The following is a 24,903-nucleotide window of genomic DNA, read 5'->3' on the forward strand; positions in this document are numbered from 1 at the left end:
AGTATGTGGAAGATAGTGTAAGAGAACTGAATTCTCAGCTTCCTAGGTGAGACATCGTTAGACAATGTCTAACATCAAGAAACCAGGACAAAACGTGAGTATTTTTATCTAGCAATGTAAGGGTAAATACCAGAAAAATTATCTCAGTGTTAAAAAGAGGCAAGGAATCAGGGGGACTCCAGGAGGTAGAATGGAGTGAAAAAAGGACTACTTTCTTTGTTATAAACCTTGTAAGAGTTTTTTACTTTCCAGACAATTAATTTATTACTTTGGAAAAGCTGGAAAATCTTAAAAGATAGAATGGCCTTATAGATGCCATTAAGAAAAGTGCTGTGTTGTACATTGTACACACAGGTGATCATTCTTTCCTGGATGGATATTTGTTTAGGATTCTTCGATCCTTTTCCTGGCGTTTAAAATACCATCTTTCAGGGTTTTTGTGGCTGTAGGAGCACAGGGAAGCCTTCCATCTCCCCTTTCTTAGCCTGGGTCTGAGAGTTCATGTGTGTATGTATGTGTGCTCAGGTTTAAGTACATGTGTGCAGGTGTGCGTGTTATGGATGCCTTGTGCACACATGTACATGTGCATACATGGATGTGTGTGTACATGGGGAGCACACATATATGTGCTCTTTTTCTTATCCTGCTTTCCAAGCCATTCCTAAATTCCTTTTTATCTTTCTCTTACTTGCGTAATGTGAACTTAAAGTGTATTTTTAATAATATGTTAAATCTATTGAGTAAAGGTTGATATTTCTGTGTGTGTATACATATATATATATATGTAGTATACACAAAAAATTACTGTGTGTATGTGTAATTATAATATATATATTTTTTGAGACAGGGTCTTGCTCTGTCACCCAGGCTGGAATGTAGTGGTGCAATCACAGCTCACTGCAGCCTCCAATTCTTGGGCTCTAGCAGTCCTCCCAGCTCAGCCTCCCGAGTGGATAGGACTACAAGGGCACACCACCACGCCTGGCTAATTTTTCTATTTTATTTTTTGTAGAAATAGGGTCTCACTATGTTGCCAGGCTGGTCTCGAACTCCTGGCCTCAAGAGATCCTCCCACATCAGCCTCCCAAAGCTCTGCGATCACAAGCGTGAGTTACTGTGCCTGGCCCCTACACAGTATTTTTAATAATAGCTCCATTGAGATATAATTCACATACTGTGAAATTCACTCCTTTTAAGGAGCAAATTATAGGAGCATCAAGTATGTGAATTATAGGGGTGTTTTTGTATATTTTTATAAATGGGTGGAAGTAAGCCTTTTTTATTCCTTCCACCCAAACCTCTGCATTAAGCTTTGTAACTTGAACATAGCCATGGGTGGCTAGTTCACTGAATCTCAAAAGGAAAAAACTTCCACTGGTGTTTTAAACTGAAACATATTTACGTGATTTTTCTAGGGCTCTCTTACTTCACTGTGTTTCAATTAAGGAATTTCTTCCTGCGTATTTTAAGTATAGGGACATAGGGGGAGAATTAATTAAACTCTATATTGTTAATAACTTCTCTTATAGCCAAGAAAACCCGGGAATCCAAAAGCATTAGCTCAGAGTCCTTAATCTAATAGAACTTTCCCCCACCCCTACTTGCTTTGTCTCCGATTATAAATTTCCTTCTCAAGGATTTTAATGCTTAACTGAAAATGCCAGGCATAGAAAAGCTTCATTACTGCTGGTACTTTCTGTTGGCAAATTCAACCATAGTCTCCCCTTAATTCTGGTTCTTTCTTTGCATAATGGGAATAATCCTGTTTGTTCATTATGAATTTAATTCATTGAGGGGAAATACCACATTGAAGATAGTGAATGATGATAAAACCATTTGTTGGCAGCCTCAGATGGCATTAGCTGTGGATTATTCTCTGCCTCTCACAGTGACATTCCCCTGGCCTTCGTTGTTGACATCTGGAAGAAGCCTGCTGGCAGTGCTGGCCCAAGTGTTTAAACAGGTGGATTTGTGATTCTTCTACAGGCTCAGGAATCTGATGGCAAAAAATTCGACTGGGCATCTTTTAAGACCCCCTCCCTTTAGAAAGTAAGGAACTCATGGTGCTAGTTGGGTTTGTACAACAGTAAACTTGAACAGGCTTGTAGAGTGTCTTGAATAGTAAATAATACATTCTTGGTAAGCGGTTGGCCGAAAGCAGGGCCAACATTCTAAAATCCGACTGCCTCTGGGTGGCAGTTCTGTTGAGTATAGACCCTGGTCTGGCCTGAGGTGTCCCTGGACGCGTCTGCCTGTTCTTCCTCCGTGCTTCTTCTGCACCCATGTGGCTTATCTTCCCAAGGAGAATGTGGCCTCTTGGGGATGACCGAGTGTGGAGGGCCGGCCTGGGGAGCCTGTCCTGGCACATGTGCTGCTGCTATGGGGGGCTGACACTGTGGACTCAGTGAGAGGAGGCAGATGCCTCCTGAAAACTAAAACCTCCAAGAAGCTCATTCCTGTGTGTCTCTGCCTTAAGTCTGTTATCCTAAGTCACCCACCGGCATCTGACCCTCCTGCCTCAGTTAAGCTTGGGCTGTGGTTTGGAGAAGGGACTGTGTAGAGGGGGTAATTCTTGTAAAGGAACTGATTTGCCCAGGTGGCCTGTGGTCCCTCACCTGGCCATTTTGCAGTCAAGCCTCATGGGACACCAAACACTGTGGAGGGATCATGTGACGTTACAGTTTATGTTAGACATAAGTTGGCATTACAGTTCATGATAGACATAGAGTTCAAGATAAGACATTAACAGTGTTGTCACCTGACCTAGTGGTTCCACTCTGGGGACTCTATTGGGAAAAAGTAATCCAGACTGCATCAAGTAATATTTATGGCAGATTTATGTATTTCAAAAAAGGGAACTGGACTAAACGTTCTGTCATAACCTGTCATAAGAGGTTGTTAAACAAATGGTCACATTCACGGCGTGAAGTATTTTGTTGTCAAAAAAAAATGTTTTAATGGATTTATTCATTCAGCAAGCATTTATTGAGTACCTACTATGTGCCCAAAACTTGCTACACACTGAAACTAATGCACCAAACAAGGGAGACATGTTCCCTGCCCCTGTGATACTTCTAGGCTGAAGGGAGGGAAAACAATGAACAAGAAAATAAATGATGCCAAATGCAATTAACATGATATAATGCTAAGTGGGAAAAGAAAGAGAAAACAGGATACTGTGTGTTTTCAACTATGCAAGAAATACACATGCATAGGAAACGGCCCAGGAGGAAATATGACAAAAGTGTTATAGGCGATTTATTTTTATTTTTTCTTTAAATATCTCAGCATTTAATAATTTTTATTCTAACTAGGGAAAAAAATAATTTTAAAAAAGAACCACACTTCAAATTTATGCCATACACTTTATGCCATAGGTATGGAATTCTTATTTTTACGTCTTCCGAAGGCAGGAAAACCAAAGTGACTCCCTTGGTTGAGGAAGCGAAAAAAGCATTTAAGTACTAGAAAAGGGAGATAGGCCAGGTGCAGTGGCTCACACCTGTAATTCCAGCACTTTGGGAGGCCCACGGATCAAAAGGTCAAGAGATAAAGACCATCCTGGTCAACATTCTGAAACCCCACCTCTACTAAAAATACAAAAAATTAGCCAGGTGTGGTGGCATGCACCTGTAGTCCCAGCTACTCGGGAGGCTGAGGCAGGAGAATCACTTGAACCCGGGAGGCGGAGGTTGCAGTCAGCTGAGATCACACCACTGCACTCTAGCCTGGCAACAGAACGAGATGCCATCTAAAAAAAAAAAAAAAAGAAAGGAGATAAATGTCTCCAAAATTACCATTGTCTAAACCTTAACCTTAGGTCAAGTGTCGCAAATCGCACCTATTAGGAAAGGAAATGTCTCTTTTGGAGGCACATACAGGAAGGGGTTGCTTTGGGCCCCACTGCTTCTTCCCTGCTGGCTTTTTTGGAGCTCCCAGCTCTCAGATCTGCAAGTTGTTAGCTCATTGCCTGGCTCCTCATAGGCTCTCATGAATATCTTGCAGATAGAGAGAAAGAACAAAAATACAAACCATGTGTGAACAAAACACCACTTCATTCTACTGACCCTTGCTACGAATGCAGCTAAGATCTGCTTCTATGCGTCTTAGACGTCTCATCCGTTGTTCCTAGCAAATGTCTTTGGTAAATTTCCAAGTTTGTAAATTGCTTTTAATTATATCAAATGAGAAATTTGTCTTGCTCTTAATTATATGAAAAGGATGCTCAGTTTCTCACATAATGAGAGAAATGTGACGTTAACCTTTCTGAGTTATCGGATTGGCAATGTAAGCCATAGCTCCAGGCTGCAAAGGAGCCCATTCCTTTTGACACCCAGTTTTACCTCTAGTAATGTAGCCTACAGGTACACATGCACACAGCTGAAATGACATGTGCAGTAGATTTCCCTTAACGGACAGCTCCTGTGTGTCAGTCTCCATTCTAAGTGCTTTATCATCATTAAGTCATTTAATCTCCAAAACAACCCTGTGAGGTAGACATTTGGAGACATTATTATTATCCCCACATTACAAATGAGGAAACTAAAAAACAGAGATGAAGTAGTTTGCCCAAGGGTCACGTTGCTAGTAGGGGCAAAGCCAGGATCCAGACCCTGTTGTTCCAGGGCCCTTGCTCTGCTCACCTCAAATAGTTGCTCCCTGTTTGAACAAGGATACAGCACTATTTGTGTAGTCACATGCTGCAAAATGACATTTCCATCAATGGCAGACCGCATATACAGTAGCCATTGCGTAAGATTCTAATGTCATATTTTTACTATACCCTTTTTCTGTTTAGATATGTTTAGGTACACAAATGCTTATCGTTGTGTTACAGTTGCCTACAGTATTCAGTATAGTACCTACCATCCTGCACAGGTTTGTGGCCTGGAGCAGCAGGCTGTACCCTATAGCCTAGGTGTAGAGCAGGTGTACCATCTGGGTTTGTGTAAGCACACTCTGTGGTATTCACACGACAACAAAATCACCTGCATTTCTCAGGTGGTATCCCCATGGTTAAGCTATACATGACTATAATTGCCAAAGTTTATAACAACCTAAATGTCCATTAGTAGGGGATTGTTTAAGTAAACAACACTACATCTATCCCGTGCGGCCATGGAAGGATCAAGATACACTGTTAATGGAAAACTCAAGGTGCAGAAAGTGCTAGCAGGTGTGTTACCAAAGAGGATGGGGGAAACATACATTCATATTTGCTTGAATAAGAATAAAATGCTTCAGAAATGATACACAAGAAATGGGGAACCAACGTTGCCCGTGGGGAGGGAGACTTCGTCATATGCACTTTTATACTTCTGGATTTCTGAGCCATCCTTGTATATTACCTATTCAAAAACAAAAATCAAAACCCTGAGTACTACTGCTTTTTAATGGGGTTTTTTGAATATACAACCACTTTATTCATAGATTTTTAAACATTAAACTTTTAAAAAGTTTTAATGTGTATATATGAACAGGTAATATACGCTGTGGTTTTAACAAAAAGTCAAACAGGCTGGGCATGTGACTCACACCAGTAAATCCTACACTTTGAGAGGCCAATGTGGGAGGATCGCTTGAGCTCAGGAGTTTGAGACTAGCCTGGGAAATATAGTGAAACTCCTTCTCTACCAAAAATACAAAAATTAGACTGGCATGGTGGTGCACACTTGTAGTCGTAGCCACCTGGGATGCTGCAGTGGGAGTTTGGCTTGAGCCTGGGAGGTTGGGGCTACAGTGAGCCATGATCATGCCACTGTACTCCAGCCTGGGCAACAGAGTGAGACTCTGTCCAAATACATACATACATACATACATAAAGTCAAACAGAGAGTGCAATAAAAAGGAAGTCTGTCTTCCGTTCCAGTCCAGCCCTCTTTCCCTTCCCATGAAGCTGCCTGTCTGCTGGTTCCCTGGGAATTCTTGCTGCTCTCTTTTTCCACACAGTGCACACCACTGACCCTGAGTATAAGCAGCTCCTCTTGTTTGTCTTACCACAACTATATCTGAAAATAAAAATCCACTGTTAGTGACCAGGCCTTTTGTGTGTGTGTTTGGAGACATCCTTTATAGTTGAAATAAACTTCAACTCAAATGATAGCCTCTAGAGCCCTTGGTCCCTGTCCTACCATCATTACACCCCCACCGTAATCACAGTTCACCACTTGGTAGTTAAAGTGCTCGGATTCCTTTGTGGTTGGAATATGGCTATAATTGGATCCTAAGGAGTTGAGGAGAGTCAGAGGTTCCTCACCAGGGCTTGTTTTCTGCACCTGCAGCAGTGAGAACAACTTCCTGTGTTGCTATCACCACACACATAGGCTAGGTTAGGAACTGTGTTAGGGAGGGGAGCTGCTGTGTGTCTAAATGAACTGAGCCCTGTGGAAGACCGCATGCTAGAAATGCTGTGCTGGGGATGCTGTTTCATGTAGAAGGGCCTTGCTTACCTCTTCCAGCTCTGGCCAGGCCAAGGGAGGCTTGGGCAATACAGAATCTGACTTGGGGCAGTGTGGAGGCTCCAGCCTTTTAGAACCTAGTACTTAGCCAGTTGGGGCTATGGTTAAAATGAGACAGGGCTGCCACATGCCACACTGTATAAATGGGTCAGTGTTGAACCTCATTTCAAATCGCACCAGTGGGGCCAGTCCTGCCTGTCTTTCACCTGCCTGCCCACCCACCCAGGATGGTGTGGATTACAGCCTAGGAGCTTATGGTATGAGGATGAGCAGGAGCTCCTGTTCTGGAATTTAGAAACGCTAAGAGATTTCCAGAATTGGAACAAAAAGTAAAGTTGTACTGACAGAGGGGCCCACATTGCAGAAACAGTGCATAGGCAGGTATGTAAAGACAGGTGGGCTGCCATTCAGAGCCAGTGGGTGGAGCAGTGAGCACGGGCAGAGGTAAGTGTTGAGAAAACACAGTCAACACCAAAGAATCAGAGCAGTATTTTTCCTCCCTGAAACCATTCTGATTGCCAAGAAACCCCGTGTCAGGAAAGGAAGAGGAAGCAGGGATTTTTCAGCCAACAGAGACATTGAACCAGCAATGGCCCTGTCCCCAGCTTGGGTTGCAGGAGACAGTCATGAGGGCCCACTGAGGGGGTTCACAGCTGAACATGTGTATGCATGTGTTTCCTATTGAGCCAATCCAGTTAGAAACAAACATTGAGAGGCTGGGGCATCCGGGAGCCCCGTCAGCGTGAGCAGCTGTCCTTGGGCAGGTCACACTGGCCCCTGGCCCCTTCAACTATGTGGGGTGATGACCTTCTAAACAGTTACCCTGCTCTGAATTCTGGGGATGCTGTGGGAAGAAGAAGGAGGAGGAGGAGGAGGAGAAGGCAGCTTAAACAACTAGCCAGCAGCAGAGCTGGCTGGCAGATACGCATTAATTACTTGTATAGATGCTCTTTGACTTACAATTGTAAGTTGACTTATTTCAATGATATTTTCAGCTTATGGTGGATTCATCCCAACATAGCCCCATCATTAAGTCTAGGAGTGTGCTGAATGCATCTTGCTTCCACACCATTGTAAAGTCAAAAAATTGTAAGTCAAACTGTCATAAATTGGGGACTGTTTATAATGTGTTTTATAACATCAGGAATTCACCTGGAAATTACTACCAGGATTTTCACTTTGCTTGATACCTTAGAACAGATAACTGCATGGACCATCACTCCCCATGGAGCCATCAGTGGAGTGGGACCCCTGCTGCCCCCATGTTGGCTGGGAGCTCTCCCGTCAGCCCTGTGTTTCCTGTGCCTGTCTGTCTCTCATGGCCCCCATGGAGCCTGGTGTCTGTCTAGTCATCCCCCTGCTTTCAAAGATATTCTCCCTCCACCCAGCTTCTGCAGACATTTGGGTTTTTACCAGCACTGCTATCCCCTAGAACATCCCTCACTGTCCTGGGCTGGCTATGGAGGAGAGAGCCCAAGACTTAGTCTTCCCATGATCTAGGATCAAGGATCCAAACAGCAGGGTTCCTCCATGCCACCCAGTTATCACATTTGGAAGATTCACAGCCAGGCCTGGCCCCAGATCTGCCCACCGGATATCCCAAGAGGGGAAGGTGGCTGCTGCTAATTATTGGGGAGGCAGCATGGAGGGAGGCTGCAGTGAGATCAGCAGGGCAGAGGACAGCCTCCAGGACAGTGGAGAGTCCAGCCCGGCTGACCTCCATCCCAACAGGGACAGGAAGTGGAGGGCAGCTCCATAGAACAGGAATAGAGGGGCACTGGCTTGCAGGAATGAGATGCCGGGGGAAAGCAGCATGTGGCCTGGGCAACAGGAGCACACCTGGCCATCAGGTAACCAGGAAGTGAAGGTAGCAGGCCACAGCCCGGCTATCAGGGGAGGAACCAGGCAGCTTCTGGCTTATTTCCGTGAGTGACAGAGGTCTTGGCACAGGCAGGTGACTCTGTGGGTTTGGTGCCTTCCAGGGAAGTTGAAAGAATGGAGCCTCATACTGTATGGCACAGCGGAGCACCCGTACCACACCTTCAGTGCCCATCAGTCCCGCTCACGGATGCTGGAGCTCTCGGCCCCAGAGCTGGAGCCACCCAAGGCCGCCCTGTCACCCTCCCAGGTGGAAGTTCCTGAAGATGAGGAAGATTACACAGGTAATGAACCTGAAGCAAGAGGAGACGGCCAGCTTCCACGAGCTTTGATTGTCCAGAGTAGCTCTTAAAATGTGGGGCTGCTCCTGGCAAAGGTGGGGCTGATGATTGTGTGTCTTCTCTTGTCTGGGAATCATAATAATCATGGCAATTTGCACTCACACAGCTCATTCCACCCCAGGCTCTGCTAATATTTTACAGACCAGTAAGTATGCTTCAAACCAGTAAGTATTCTCCAACCTTCCCAGCTGGGAAAGCAGGGTCTATATGCCCAACCAGAATGGGGTATTGCCCCCTGGTAAATTAGCCACTTCCAGGAGCACCCCCTTTCCTCAAAGGCCCCCATCTCACAACTCAGCCTCCTGACTCCCTCAAGTCCATCCACTTTTAGTCCTTGAGGTCAGGATGTGGGAAGGACACAGTACTCCCAAGGACCCAGGAAGGTTGGGTTCAAGGAGCACAGCTGGGAAAGGAGCTCGTGGCAGAGATGCTGACCAGCCTGGAGGCCTTGGATTAAAGACCCAGAGAGGATCTCAAGAGATGATGTCAGCAGATGCTGATGCTACACAGATGCCTTGAAAATCTTACGGCATCTAAAAAGGCCCTGCATGAATCCTTTTTCTCCAATTATCCCATTGCCAAGGTGGGCCCTGGTTTGGGGACACCAGTTCATTCCACAAGACAGCCAAAAGCCACAGCTGCCCAGAGAGGCTCCAGCCACTGAGCTGGGCACGGCTTTTATTCGTATGTTAGACTAGAAGCTGTTCTTCTCCTCTGAGCCATCCTGTAGCAATCTGTGCGAGAAGAGGTGTTTCTGGTTGGACGTATTTTCCTTAGCTAAATACTATGGCTAAATGATAAATGATGGGTGATATCTAAGAACATTGATGCTTTAAGTTATCGAGTATCTTCTGTGAAAAACAAATAACAAAATGGAGAATTCCACCAATACATATCAAGTATAAATTATGGTCGATTCCATTTTAAATTTCTTCTACTGTTCTTTTAAAATAGAGCATTCAATTATGTATGCACTAATCTGCTCTGTTTCCCCCTGTGATTTATAAACTGTGGCAAGATTCAATAATTATTAATAAAGAACTGATTTTTTTCTTAAAATCTGCTACTGACTTCAGCCTTGCACAATGGAACCTCACTGTAATACCATTCTGCAGTCCAGCAGTCTACTAAGCAGGGCTTAGATGGAGAGAGGGGGTCTCCATGGGAAGGAGATGTGTTCCTGGCTCTCAGGGAAGCCCCCTGAAGTCTCAGGGGTGAGTGGGATGGGCAGACCAGAGATAGCAGGAGAGCCTCTTCAGATACCAGGACAGAGTGACAGAGGAGGTGAGAACTGGACGGTGCCAAAAGTGTGGAAGCCAAAGGAGGAGGAGGAGCCACATTAGAGTCCAATGCAAGGTCAGATGAATATGAGATGAGGTGTCTGGAACTGGCCTTGGGCATGGTGCATTGGGAGTGATGGGCCCAGGCCAGTGGAGGCTGCACTTGGACCCTTTGGGCAAGAGAGCAGTTGCCAAGAAATAGAGGAGGTGAGCGAGCGGGACGAGGGAAGCCTAGGGAGTACTTGCAAATGGCCAGGGTCCCAGGACAGCAGCAAGCAAGATGGCCCCTGCAGAGGAAGGTTGGGGGACCAGAGCATCTGGCTGGGAGAAAGGGCAGCAGCTGCAGTGGGCAGCATGGGGCACAAGGAAGACGTCAGTGCTGTGGTTCTGAAGGTGGACAATTTTGTGATGACAGCTAGCCTGCTAGGCCAGAGCCATCTGGTGGCCAAAGTGCGGGTGGAGGCCACCCCAGGGACTCCGCAGGGTGCTGGGTTGAGAGCAGACCCTGGGCTGGCCCCACCCAGAGACTGAGATTCAGCAGGTGTGGGATGCCTGGGGGTCTGCAACTGTAGCAACCACTCTTAGGTGCCTGCAGGCAGCGTGGGCTTAGAGATCTGGCAGATACTGAAACCAGTGAGGATGGGGGCAGGAGGCAGGGAAGGGCCTGGGTTCCTACAAGAGAGTGGCTTGGGGTCCAGGACAGCACTGGCACGGGAACACAGGGAAGACTGGGCCTGAGGAAAGAAGCCATTGTTGAGCAAAGGGAACTGAGTGGGCTGAGATCAGCTCAGGACACTGTGGTCACCCACACAGGGCTGCAAGGGAAGCCGAAAGCCCACGTGGTGTTGTCTGGAAGACGGGATTCCAGGATGGCTCCACAGGTACAGGAGCCAGCTCACAGGATGAGGGTGATGTCTGGAGCAGGACCATATGTGCTCATAGGCTCAGCACATCCGTGCTTACTCGACAGGCTCAAGCAGAGGCCCAGAAGCCTTAGGTTACTTGCTCAGGGCACACAGCAGTCAGGAAGGAAACCAGACTTGAACTCAGTATGCTTTATTCTTGTGGGCACCTCTTGTCTGCAATTAACCAACTCAACTCTTACATTCCTCTCGGGTCTGATACTGCTCCAGTGAGGTTCCAGTGTGCTATTCTTAGATGGTGTGAATGGTGGGAAAGATGGTGATGCCAAACCCTCCTGTCCTTCGGCAGTTGGTCCAAGCACGCAATGGCAAAGCCCGTGGAGAACTCCCAAGTTGCTTTCTAACATTTATTTTTTGTGTACTTTTTTAAAATCCTGGATTTGCTCCACAAAGGATTGAAGGTGGAGTTTTCAAATAAACCCGTGTCAGTCTAAGTCCATCTAGAGGGGCATCAGCCGCTAGCCAGGCTGTTCAGCACATGAACGGAGCCCCCCGTGTATGAAGAGACCCCTGCTAGGAGTTATGGGAAGTGACACAAGAAGGCAGTGGGGCTTGGAGGAACTTTCACGCTAATTGAGGCGAGAGGAAAAGCAGACATAAGTACAAATTACAACACAAACAACATGCTCGCCCAGAGAATGAACTACAGCTGTACCAGAACACGCTTAGGCGGTGGAGTGATTGGGACAACGTGGCCAGTCAGGTGGATTTAATTTAAGGACACTTCATGGGAGAGTCGAATCTGGATATTTGGCTTTTAAACACAATTCAAGTAGAGAGCCATACTGGGAAAGTTTACAGATATTTATCTAGGCATCTGGGCCCTTGAATGGGCATGGTCTTCACCTGACCTGTGGGTGACCTTGATGCAGTGTGGGGGCTCTGCAGCTCTGTTGAATAGACCCCAACCTTGCTTGGGGCTCCATGCAAAATTATTGAATAAGCTTTCCACTGCAGACAGACCCAGGAGCAGGGGTCGGGGGGGTGTGACCAGCAGCTGAGAGCACTGCTCCAGGGCCCTCCCTAAGGCTGTCCTCCTCCAAGGACATCCTAGAACATTCTGTCTGGAGATGAATGAGGACATCTATACTTTCCCTGTTCCTAGCCACCTTCCTTTCATCCACTCAGCAAATAGTGATTGAGCACCTACTCTGTGTCTAATGCCGGGAATCTAGCAGTGAACACACTGAACCAAGCCCTGCCCACCCATCTCCCATTCCCTGTGTCTGGAAAGTGAGAAGACTGGTCTGCTGCCTCCCTGTCCCACCCATGCCCTCATCTTCTTAAGATGAAGGAAATTGTTCACTTTATCAAGCAAGACAGACCTGCTGCTTCCTCAGGGAGAAAGCGCTGCAGGAAAAGGCAGGAGAGAAGTCCTTAAGTCACCATGACAGCCCCGCCCTTGCTGGGCCAGCTGTGAGGGTGGGAAGGCAATTTAATTTACCCATTTAAATTAAATGAGTAATTTAAAGCAATGGAGCAAGAAGTGAGGATTTCGGAGGCTGTCCCCATAGATGACCCAGGATGGGGTGGGCAAAGAATCCAATTAGATAGGAATTGATCCAAAATATAGTAAACCCTCTGGAGCTGGGGGGACGAGCTTAGCAATGAGTTTTAGAAATGGTGGGCAGCATCTGGAACCCAGGGTGTCAGCACCACCCAGGAACGGCGTCTAGAGTGTCCTCGTGGATACACACAGCTCTGAAAGGGGTTCACAGTGGGAACCGGAACAGGCGAGGCCCCCCACCCAGTGAAAACTAGGGAAATATCAACACCAGAGAGCCTTCAGGGAGGGAAGCCAACTTCACTGGGTCTGACACTGGGAAGGTCTGGAGACTTCAAGACAAATGAAGAGGGCTTTGTGTGCCCCAGCAAAACTCCACTGTGGGCAGCAGAGAATGAGGACTTTTGTCTTTTCCTCAAGTCCCCACAAATGAAGGTGGCCGGCAACTAACTAGGCTTTACTCCTGAGCTCACTCCCCATCCCCTCTGATAACTCATACCTCAGAGGAGGAGGTATTTTTTCTAATAACTCAAAAGCCTTCACATGCCCCACTTAGTCCCTGTGTCTCAGAGCTGTTGGGGTCCCCTGAGCCATTTCCTCAGCGTAAGAGGGACAGGTGGGCAGTAGGCGGGAGTCCACCCCAGTTCTGGCTTCAGGCATCACTCCTGCAGACCAGCTTGGGGAGGACCCCTGCAGCGTGCCCCGGCTGCGCCTGAGGGGTAGACCTTTAACACTGGGTTCATCTCTGGGATACCTGGGAAGGACCTAGAGGGTGAGGTTTGCTGGTGTCTACTCAGCTCCCCTGCAGTTCTCAGTTGTTTTTCCAACAACAAACCGGCCTCCAGAGTGAGAAACTGGGTACCCCTGGGAACTTGAGGGAAGACACGGCTGCCCTCCCACCAAGGGCTCCGAGGAAAGCCTAAAGGGGACGTTCTGAAAGGGGCTCAGCCTTCAGCACAGAAAACAGCAGTCCCCTAACCCTAGGACACACTGTCAGGCTCTGTCCCTGCCCCACCCCAGACCTGGCCAGCAACAGCCCCACCAGGCGGTCCTGAGTACGTGGAGATCCATCCCCATTCCCGCCGCAGTGGAGTGGGTGGGGGTGGGGGGGTCCTCCCTAATTCCTCCTGGCTTATCAGCTTGCTAGCAGTTCTCCTGACACTCAGTACCCCCTCTTGTGTTGCTCTGTCCTCCACGTGGAAGTCAAAGGTTCTGGCTGGTCCCAGCATCATGACTGGTGCAAGTGAGTAAATGAAACAGAGCTGTTCCAGCCTCTCCCTCCCCGTTACCCCTCCAGGCTCTCATAAGTCCATCTCCTCCCTGCTCCGGGCAGCACATCCAGCCCTGGATGTTTCGCTGCTTCTCATGCCATCCCTGTCTAGGGTGCTCAGACTCTGACACTGGAGCCCAGCGAGGCTCAGCTGCACCTGTTATCCATGGGGACGGCTGCTTCTGCCTTGTCGTCTGGCCGTCCAGCCCCAGCAGGGTCTGGGAGCTTCTCCCAAGCTGCAATATCCTGACATGGGGATCCGTGGGACTACAGTAGATGGAGAAGGCATCTCTCTGGATGAAAGGCAATGCTTGTTTCTTTAAGGTGTGTGCCATCCGGAGTGTGGTGACAAAGGCTGTGATGGCCCCAATGCAGACCAGTGCTTGAACTGCATCCACTTCAGCCTCGGGAGCGTTAAGACCAGCAGGTAACGCATGTCCCAGAGCCCTGTGGCTCACCACACAGTGGTTCTTTCCAGTTGTATCCTTAGTCCCTCCATGTTCTGATGCCCCAGTTAGGAATTAATGTAGCACCCCCAAACAATCATGACACTGAAGTTAACTGCTTTGGAGTTTTAAAATTTTTAGTAACTTGGCATTCCTATCATACAAGTCATATACATCCATTATGGAGAAATTAAAAGCTATGGCACATTGGCATCCGTGCTTGTAAACGCTTTTCTATCCATGTTGTTAAAGAGAAGGAGGTCATGTTGGGCATGGCAAGGCTGTCCCAGAGGGCCCGGAGATGGATGCAATTCAAGACTCTGGTGCTGCCCTCGCAGCCTGTTGATGGTCTTTTTCTCAGTGTCTCTGGACTCTGGTTGGGTGTGGGGCTTTCACTGAGTGAAAGTTTCGCTGAGTTTACCCCAAGAGAGGATATCAGGAGCTCTGACCTGGGCCTCTAGGTGTATGGCCAATTGCCCGGTTCGGGCTGACCCTTCTCTGGTGAGTGAGCCCTCCTGTGTGGCCTGCAGTCAGGCCCTGAGCTCTGTCCACGGAGCTCCTCTAGCTCCTGGCATCACCACTTTCTCAAATTATCTTCCCTGACAGTCCTGCAGCTGCTCTGTTGTCCATTCTCATTTCACAAACTTCCCTGAGCACCCATCATGCGCTGCACGTGCCAGGCCTGGGAGGCCCTGATGACAGGACACTGCTAGGCTCCCCAAAGGCCTGGGTGACAGATGCACCCACCAACCACTGGTGCACACCCATGAGGGCTCAGGCACGGGTGCAGCCGTGCACGGTGGAGCCAGGTGCCCATGTGGCTCTCGTGGCATCCTGGAGCTCCCAGCCACAGGCACTCACTGGCCAAAGTGCAAAGGCTGTCACCCTGCTGGCCTTACTCACTGCCCACGAGACTCACTCCCTGAGGGCACCCGAGAGAGGGTTTTGCCAGAGCCGACAGCTCCAGAAGTCAAATACCAACCTCACGATGCCCTTGGGAAACCATGCACACCCTCAGGACTTTTCAGTGGGGCCAGCTTTTAAAAGAAGGGATTCCCAGGTTCTGTGCAAGGCCTCCAACTTCTCCACCTGTGTATGTAGGAACCTCAGAACTGCACTTACCAAGACAAAGGGCATCATGTTTGACATTCACTCCTGAAGCCTTTGTTTCCTCAAAGGAAACAAAGGGGCGGGCATGGGGTTGGGGCTGGGGCTGGGTTGGCAAGGCCCTCACCCTCCTGCCTTTGCTCCTACAGGAAGTGTGTGAGTGTGTGCCCCTTGGGGTACTTTGGGGACACAGGAGCAAGACGCTGTCGCCGGTGCCACAAGGGGTGTGAGACCTGCTCCGGCAGGGGTGCGACACAGTGCCTGTCTTGCCGCCGTGGGTTCTATCACCACCAGGAGATGAACACCTGTGTGACCCTCTGTCCTGCAGGATTTTATGCTGATGAAAGTAAGTGGCATGTTCGTGGGCACAAGAACTGATGAGCCAGCCCCAACTTTCTGGGCCTATGCCCTCTCTCCTGGGAGAATTTCCCAGACTTCTGCTTCCTGTGTATTTTGTTGTTCTGAGTAAGGACTTGCAACAGGGGAAGGAGGCAGAGATGATGAAATCAAAGCACCCAGGCCTGTTAGTTAATAGCACTTCCCCCACAGACCTGGCCAGGAGAAGTTCCAAGTGATGCTGAAAGAAATCCTGGCCTTACTCGCTGTCCAGGGAATTTCACGCATCTGTACCAGAGTCAACATCCGCTATTGAGCAAGGGCTGAGAGGTGGCTAGGGCCAGCCACTGTTGGGCTCAGTCTGATTTCAGGTACCAGGAGAGGAGGTCCTGCTGTCTGTCCTGTAATTTCTTCTCCAGGAAAGACTATGCCATCAGCTTCTCTGTAACAGAGGATGTGTGCACTGGGCATGGGTCAGGGCATATGGAATTGGCGGTCAGAGCTGGGGGCGAGCCCTCCTAGGCAGAGCTGCTGAGATGAAATTGGGATTTAAGTGTGGGCAGAAGGTTTGCAGACCTCCGAAAATGAAAAGGAGCTGCTGACCAATGTCAGTTGGGCTCAGAAGGGCTGGGTTGGTCTTTGCGGGGCATTTTACAGGTAGCATCCACACCCCTAAACACTAGACAGGCAGTGTTTTCCTCCTTCCACAGGTGGGGAATCAAAGCTGCGCAAGGGCAAAGGCCACAGCTAGTCATGATGGAGGTGGGACTGTAACTCAGAGCCGCACGGCCAGGTGTCGTGCTGCCCTGCTGTCCCAGGAGGGTGGGGGAATGGACAGGAGTTCTAGGCCCGAGACCCCATGCCAGTGTTTTAGTAATTCACCTTGCCCTGGGAGATGCAAAAGCAGGGCTTGGGTTAAATTGATGGGGGATGGTTGTCAAACACGTTAAAGAAGCTACCGTTTGGCAGTGGTGGTCTTCCAGGTAGCAGGCCTCCCCACAGCCCTCCTCTCCGGGCCCTTGCTACTCAGGGTGGGTCATTGATCCAACCTGTCATGGCATTGCTGTTACCCCTGTGGACAAGACCCAGGAAGTCTTCAAAGACGTATAAAGCCATCAAATAAGCAGACTCCCCCCGCTTTTTTTTTTTTTTTTTTTTCCAGAGATGGAGTCTCACTGTGTCACCCAGGCTAGAGTGCAGTGGTGTGATCTCAGCTCACTGCAACCTCTGCCTCCTGGGTTCCAGCAATTCCCCTACCATAGCCTCCCAAGTAGCTGGGATTACAGGCATGCGCCATCACACCCAGCTACTTTTTGTGTGTTTTTAGTAGAGACAGGGTTTCTTCATGGTGGACAGGCTGGTCTCGTACTCCTGACTTCAAATGATCCATCTGCCTTGGCCTCCCAAAGTGCTGGGGTTATAGGTATGAGCCACCTCACCCTTCCCAGACTCCCTTTAGAGGGGAAACAAAAAGTCATGCAAAACACATTTCACAGCCTTTGCAAACACCTGTTCTGGGCTGCCAACCAGACCTTTGCAAAGGATGCAGGCACCTTCATCCCCACCCCCTTCCCAAGGGCACAATTGGCCGCCCTCCTTCACCCCGACATCCTCACTCAGCCCCTGCTTTATGGCATATGATGCCACCTGTGAGGGGGCCCTGCGGCGGGGACATGCACAGGTGTAGCAAGCAGCCGTTAGCTCCCAGGCCCAGAGCACCCCAGTCACTTAGGAGTGGTGCATGGTGGTGTTTAATGAGGCGCCAACCCAGATAATAACTTATGACATTGCAGATGGGAGTTGGGGTGACCCAGAACTTCCCCAGGAGGCACGATGACTCACCATAGGTTCCTGTCTCACCATCTAGAGCCACCAGATCTTCATATATAGGTTTCCCTGGGAAAGCACTGTGGAGAGCAAGCAGCAACCTCAGGCTCCCCCCTGCCCACCTGCCCACACCTGGCCACGTTTATGAAGATTTCCACCTCGTTAAACTCTACTCAGCCCACCAGGAATTGGCCTCCATCCCTGTTGAAATAAGTGGAACCACCTCAGAGGCCTGGTGGTTGTCTGAGGACTTGAATCTACCTCAGAAAGGGGAGGTGAGAAATCTGTGACCCCACCCCCGGTACAAGCAGCCTCTGGCTGCTTCATTTCTACACATTCTGGAGGTGGACTCAGGGGACAGCCCACCTACACCCCTGCTTTGAAATGCCGGGGGCCTGCTTGCCCAGATTGGATTCCTGTCAGTGCCGTCCCTTCTCTTTTCTTATCTTGCTATTTTTCTCCAGGTCAGAAAAATTGCCTTAAATGCCACCCAAGCTGTAAAAAGTGCGTGGATGAACCCGAGAAATGTACTGTCTGTAAAGAAGGATTCAGGTAAAAACCCCCCTCGAAACCTGAAGAATGCCAGGGTGGTGGTGCTGTTTTGAGTTTGTTATGGATTTACCACATTTTTGCATTTCTCCTAAAAGCTGAACTGTCAGAAGCCCAAAGCCATTGAGGGTAAAGATTCCGAGTCCTGAAAATCATGTATCCACTTAGAGATGGCTGTGTAGGATGGAAAACGAGAGGATGGGTAGAATCTCTATGTTTCACACAACATGGGCGAATTGGGCAAAGCAGCACTTGATTGCATCACATGCAGCACAGGGCTGTGCTCAGATCCACCTCCTTTCGCTCCAGAACCTCCACCTGCTCCAGTTCCCCTCCCTGTCTGGGCCAGGGGTGGGCTATAGTGGCTCACCCACCCTCTCTCATCTGCATCCCTCAGTCTTCTGTTTTTTTCCCAGCTCCTGACATCTTTACTGCTTCCTGAGGGTGCTCTTTACATTCCTGGTTCTCCCTGTTCCATCAGGCTCAGCCCCATAAAGCTCAGCAAGCATTTTCTTTAAAATCATTCTTCTGGGTTAGTTAATGATTGTTCTTGGAATATTTTGAAATGTTTCTTTAGCCCATTTTTTGCAACCAAATTCCTTTTAATGCAACCAAATATACATTACCTATTCCTCCAAATTGCTGTCTAAAATCTTAGAACATTCTGTTCAAAATTTTGGGGGGGATACTCCCATAGTAGGGAGACTAGCACCATGGTCCACACTGGAAGGATCACCTCATGTTCAAATGCAGGTTCTGATGCAGCGGGTCTGGGTAGGGCCCACTACTCTGCATTTCAGCAGGCTGGCAGTGATGAAGATGCTGCGGTCCGGGCAGGGAGTTGCTTTTGCAAGGTGAGGCGGTGGAGGGATGCAACATACCCCCCAGCCCCATCTCCCTTCTCAAATGCTGTGAGGACTGGAATTCTCCATAGAAGAAGTTCCTTTTTTGGAGTAAAGAACAAAGAAAGAAAACTTACTGAGCATATCTTCTCTTATTCCAGGTGCTTGCACCAATATTGCCTCATTTAATCTTTGCAGCAACCTATGAAGTAGACATAATTCTTACTCGCATTTTACAAACAGGGGAGATGAAGTTTCCCGAGGAGGCACTATGCTACTGTCTTCATTTCCTTCAGCCTGCCCCTTTCTTCCAGATGAAAGTATTGGGGAGAAAGGACCACAAGCAGCTAGGAGGCCAGGAGAGGGAAGGCAAAGCAAGGCCCCCACAGTCACGCATCACATCTGCTGTCATTTAAACCTGTTGGCTGGACAAGGCAGGATTAGGAGTGAAAGGATGAACTGGCCCAGGAAAGGGATCCCCCAAAGCGATAAAAGTTGGAAGAGGAAGGAGGAGACATTCAGCTGGCAGCCTGGGAGAGGCCAGCTTTGATGTCCCAGGCTCTGTAGGTCAGGCAACCCAGGAGTGGATCCTCAACCCAGGCTGGTAGCTGGGGGTATCAGGAAGAGGAGGCTCTATGTTCCCAGCACCCTGGAACCTGCCTGTTTCCCAGCAGAGAAGCGCCGAGGGATCCCAGGGAATGCATTTATGCATCCTGTCCCATCTTGTAGGAGAGGGAAATCAGATACTCAATTCAGGAATAGTGTGCTAAAGAGAAAATGCTTCCTGACAGTAGCCCCGCCACATAGAAGCAGTGGTTCCATCAATGACAAGCTTTCAGAGAGGCATGCAAGCTCCAGACACATCGCCAGCCATCAGCCACAGAAAGCTTCCGTTTATTGCCCAATATCCTCTTAAGCTGTGACTTCAAATCACTGCAGTCATGTTAAAGCAGCAAGAGAGCGGCCGAGCCGCCGCCTCCGGCCATCCATCTCTTCAGGGGGATCAACACAGGAAGGATTTGTAGGGGAATGTCAGTTATTAAAGACATGATTTAACTGCCATTCGCAGTGGGCATGGCACCATGAAGAGGAAGGCCTGTGCTTCTGAATGACCAGCTATCAATCGGATTTCCCATGACCCCTCCTTGGGTTCGATTAATTGGCTAAAGCAGCTCAGAGTGAAAGACATTACTTACATGTATCCATTTATTACAAGGATATGATGCACAGACAGATAGAGATGCGGAGAGTGAGGTTTGGAAGGGTTGAGCGCTGGACCTTCCATCCCTATGGGGCTGGGCTGTGCTACCCTCCCAGGATGTGGGATGTGTTCTTGTTCACCAACCCAGAAGCTCTCCAAACCCTGACCTTTTGGGTTTTTTATGGAGGTTTTGTTACATAAGCATGATTGATTAAATCATTGGCCATTGGTAATCAATTCAGCCTTCAGCCCCTCTCACCTCCCAGGAGGGAGGTCAGAGTAGTAGGGCTAGAAATTCCAATGTTCTGATCACATGGTTGGTTCCCTAGCAGCCAGCTCCTGTCTAGAGGCTACCCAGGAACCCCTCAGTCATCAGTTATTAAAGACATTTGGCACTTTGGTAACTCCAAGGGTCTTAGAAGCTGTGTGCCAGGACAAAGACCAAACATGTATTTCTTATTATAAATCCCAGTGTCATAGCAGGAGTCTCCGGATCTGACAGATGCACCCCATAGCACTTGCTCAGTATGTTTAGTGGCAAACCCATTTAAAACGTGTACAGCACACACAGTATAATCTCAGGAACTAAAGAGATAATTGTAGGTGACATTTATTCACACTGCTGTGTGCCAGACACTGAAATGTTTATGGGTATTAGCTCATTGAGTCCTCCAAGCAACTTTATGATGTAGAAACCAATTAACAGGAAGGAAAATGGAGATGCAGAGAGGCCAGCGGGCTTGCTTAGGTTCGAACACTGGGAAGTGGCAGAAGCCATCTGCATGGGTGGTGTAGCTCAGCATCTGTGTCTCTGTCCAGCACTCGGCTGGCTGGATCGAGGTGAGGGCAGGCACAAATGGGGTGAAAGAGGAAGGCAGGGGCTGCATTTGACAGGCCTGCTAGGGCCCTAGAGGGCGTCTTATTTCAAGTTCATTGCGAGACAGGAGCAGGTTGGGGTTCAGGGCCAGCCTTGCAGCCAGCAGCCCCATCACATGTCATAAATGCCGACACTTCAAGAGGGACTCGACACTGAGACTGAGCTAGCGTGCCACCAGTGGTGACCCACACAGCTCCATTTCTCTTCATGGGGTTTGGAATCGAGTTGGAGAAATGGCAGTAAGGAAAAGCTATCCCTGGGTCGGACGGAGCCCAGCACCTGCTGCATAGTAATGGGAGCTCTGCTTCCCAGGCCCTCGTGGCCGCTCCTGCTGGGCCCCCAGCGGACTGCAGGATGGCTTTCCCAACTTTCCTTAGCTGAGAACTTTTGGTGACACAAAGAGCTGTGCCTCAGCCACTTACATTTCCTCTTGGGAAAGGCGTTAGAGGGCAAATCATAATTTAATTAGACTTTTGGAATGGATGTGGAAATCTGCCTCTTTCTTTTCAACAGCCTTGCACGGGGCAGCTGCATTCCTGACTGCGAGCCAGGCACCTACTTTGACTCAGAGCTGATCAGATGTGGGGAATGCCATCACACCTGCGGAACCTGCGTGGGTGAGTTCACCGCCTGTGGAGGCCTCGGGCCAGCGTTACCCAAGCGGGTAGGCTACTGCCTTGAGAGCGAGAAAGCCCTAGGACTTCATGGGCTTCTGCATTTATTGCAGCATTAAAATGCAAAGGCAAAACAAGGTACAAAGGCCGTACCAGGGACTGGGGGCAGGGAGAGTGGAGATTTAATGTTTAACGGTTACAGAGTCTCAACTTGAGAAGATGACAATTGTTCTAAGGATAGATGCTGGCGATGATTACATAATAGTGTGAATATACTTAATGCTGCTGAACTGTGTACTTAAAAATAGCTGAGCTGGTAAATTTTGTGTACATTGCAGTGGCTCATGCCTATAATCCCAGCACTCAGAGAGGCAGAGGTGGGAGGATAGCTTGAGCCCAGGAGCTCAAGACTAGACTGGGCAGCATAGTGAGACCCTGTTCTCCATAAAAGGAAAACATTTTGTTGGAAATCTTTTTTAAAACCATGTTTTTAAATTTCAAACAAAGTCCCAAAACAATGCAAAGACCCACTTTGAACAAACAGCCTGAATTTCTCATTAGAAATCCAGTCAGGCAGTGGCTATTTCAGACGGGGAAAGGGATAAGGGATGCTCAACCACTCAGGCCATCTTGTCTCGGAGCTCAACTCTTGCTGTGGAAAGGTGCGGACAGAAACACAACACCATAAACATTGAGAGGGCTTTGGGAGAGGTGGGAATGGATCCAGGTGGGGACGGGGATGTTCTCAAACATAGCCTTAGTTCTTTGTACCTATCTTCACTTATTTTGAATAGTTGGTTCAAAGAAGAAAAGAATTCTATAAACAATTTTACATGTATTATAATTTCCCACAAAGATGATGGCACGAATGTCTCCCAGGCACAGTTTCTATGCAGAATGGCAGAGAATTCATTCATTTTATTGGGTTTTGTTTTGCAGAGCTATTTGCACAAGTAAGTTGAAGTGTACCATCAGTCTGTGGGCTCAGATATGTTTTGGGTTAAGTTTTCTCCTCTCCCCTTCCTGCCCTTGGTACTTTGGTCCTTTCTAAGAAACTCACATCATAGGAGCTTTTTCTGCAGTAACACTTTAAGAATTAAGTCTCTACTGGCCAGGCGCAGTGGTTCATGCCTGTAATGCCAGCACTTTGAGAGGCCAAGGCGGGTGGATCACCTGAGGTCAGGAGTTCAAGACCAGCCTGGCCAACATGGCGAAACCCTATCTCGGCCGGGCGTGGTGGCTCAAGCCTGTAATCCCAGCACTTTGGGAGGCCGAGACGGGCGGATCACGAGGTCAGGAGATCGAGACCATCCTGGCTAACACGGTGAAACCCCGTCTCTACTAAAAAATACAAAAACTAGCCGGGTGAGGTGGCGGGCGCCTGTAGTCCCAGCTCCTCGGGAGGCTGAGGCAGGAGAATGGCGTAAACCCGGGAGGCGGAGCTTGCAGTGAGCTGAGATCCGGCCACTGCACTCCAGTCCCGGTGACAGAGCGAGACTCCGCCTCAAAAAAAAAAAAAAAGAAACCCTATCTCTACTAAAAATACAAAAATTAGTCAGGTGTGGTGGTAGGCACCTGTAATCCCAGCTACTGGGGAGGCAGAGACATGAAAATCACTTGAAACTGGGAGGTGGAGGTTGCAGTGAGCTGAGATCACACCCCTGCACACTTCAGCCTGGGCAACAGAGTGAGACTCTGTCTTAAAAAAAAAAAAAACAAAAAACAGAATTAAGTCTCTGCTAAATCACAGTTGCCATGATACTTCTGTTCCTCAGAAATGCTGCAGAATGGGCACGCCCCTCCCCGTGTGGCCAACCACGAGTACCCCATGCAGCTACCTGCCGTACTGTCCTGGAATAGACAGGCATGATAAACCAAGGCTATGGCCAAGGCCGGTGTCCTCCTATGATTGCCAAGCTGACCCCAGACAACCCAGGGGAGATACGTCCTCCTCAGTTCCTTCCTGGGGCAATCCTCAAGGCCACAGTGCTCAGCATCTGGATGGGTTCCACCCACTGGCAGCTCAGCAGATTTCCCTAGCAGTCTGCCTATCACCTTTTTGTCGATTATTTTTATTACTTGTTTCTTTGACTTATTTATCCCAGATTGATTAGGAAGCATCACTGATGTTGCTTATTTAAATTTCATAGTCACTCGAATCCATAACATTCAGGCATACCATTTTATAACTCTTTGACTTTAATAATTCACTTTTCTTTCTCTGAGTCCCCAGATTGCCTGATGGCAAAAATCTTTGTAGAGTCACTTGGAATTCTCATCTCAAACCAGTGACTTCTCCATCACTTCAGCTATTCAATTCATTGATGAGCAGGTCCACAGCTCTAGGGAATCTCCCCTGTGCCCCATGCCCTCTGGCGTGGGGTTCTTTCTAAGCTCCTGGGAACGTGTACATCTATCTCCTGGCAGCCTCTTGGGAGAGAGACCTCATTTTCCTCCTCTGAGTCACTGGAGGCTTCTTGCTACATGTCAGGTGTGGACCTCATTGGAGACATCTGTTCTCAGCTGCCCACTTCATGTGCCCTGGAGACCCAGGCCCACCTGGCATTCCCCTCCCTGCTCCCATTCAGTGACCACTGCTGCCCACCACCCACCCAGGGGCCTGGGCACAGTCATGGGGAGGGTTGGAGTCAGGCATGAGTGCTTGGGGTAGGACCTGGTGGAATCTGTCCCCACCCTTGGCTCACAGTGCTCCAGTGCACTTGGCAGGCAACTCGATTGAGATGAGCCTCTCATCCTCCTGAGTCCAGGTGCCCCGTGTGTCCTGGCATGGAGATTGTAATCCTTCGGGGCTGCTGGCACAGCTGGGTTAATGCAGTGGCCCCATGGGACTCGACTTACCCACCTGCGGCATGGCATGTGGATTAGCAGCTGGCAGCCTGTAGGGCACACACATACCAAGTTGTAGGGCAGTGCCCCAAGCCACCTGTGACAGTCGGTCCTCATGCATGAGCATCCTATGCCTGAGATGGCATGACTTGAAACAGCAAATGAGAAACACTACAGCAGACCAAGAGAGATTACAAAAGAAAGGAAAATGCTTTCTGTTTCAGTCCCTGTCATGGCACATTTTTCGAGCTTTTTGAACAAAGGCTCCATGTTTTCACTTTATACTGGACCCCACAAATGACATAGCAGGTCCTATATAAGCATAGCCCATTCTGCTCTTATTGCTATGATTGTGGGTGCTTTTAAAGTGTTCAAAGTCTATAGAGACTTGCGACTTAATGGAATCCTTAAAAGACTTTCACTGAGTTATGAAATTCGTATTTTTTAGTAGTTGAGAAAATAGGTCGCTTAGAAAATCAACCCACTTTAACAGCTTTTTTACTGTGATAAAATATACGTCACATAAAATTTACCATCTTGACTATTTTTAGGCATACAGTCAGTGGCATTAAGTGAATTTACATTTGTGAGCCACCATCACCG

General features: G+C 48.6%; 1 protein-coding gene and 1 long non-coding RNA gene across 3 annotated transcripts in view; one reads left to right on the forward strand and one right to left on the reverse strand.

Moving 5' to 3' along the window:
* The window catches only part of PCSK6 (proprotein convertase subtilisin/kexin type 6), a 187,647-nt gene that overhangs the window by 149,510 nt on the left and 13,234 nt on the right, over positions 1-24,903 (forward strand). The window contains exons 14-19 of one of the 2 annotated variants that reach the window (XM_033188812.1): positions 8,441-8,620; positions 8,784-8,822; positions 13,979-14,081; positions 15,357-15,553; positions 17,835-17,922; positions 21,353-21,456. In XM_033188812.1, coding sequence (XP_033044703.1) covers positions 8,441-8,620; positions 8,784-8,822; positions 13,979-14,081; positions 15,357-15,553; positions 17,835-17,922; positions 21,353-21,456 — 711 coding nt within the window. The remainder of the gene's footprint in view (positions 1-8,440; positions 8,621-8,783; positions 8,823-13,978; positions 14,082-15,356; positions 15,554-17,834; positions 17,923-21,352; positions 21,457-24,903) is intronic. The other variant, XM_033188813.1, reaches the window with a different exon arrangement.
* Positions 3,235-6,833, reverse strand: LOC117070118. Its single transcript, XR_004431774.1, has 3 exons — positions 6,132-6,833; positions 3,842-3,998; positions 3,235-3,751 (listed from the first exon to the last, which is right to left on the reverse strand). It is a non-coding gene; the product is annotated as an uncharacterized LOC117070118 (long non-coding RNA).

This window comes from Trachypithecus francoisi, unplaced genomic scaffold, assembly GCF_009764315.1.
Source record: "Trachypithecus francoisi isolate TF-2019V2 unplaced genomic scaffold, Tfra_2.0 Lachesis_group3, whole genome shotgun sequence".
Lineage (NCBI taxonomy): Eukaryota > Metazoa > Chordata > Mammalia > Primates > Cercopithecidae > Trachypithecus > Trachypithecus francoisi.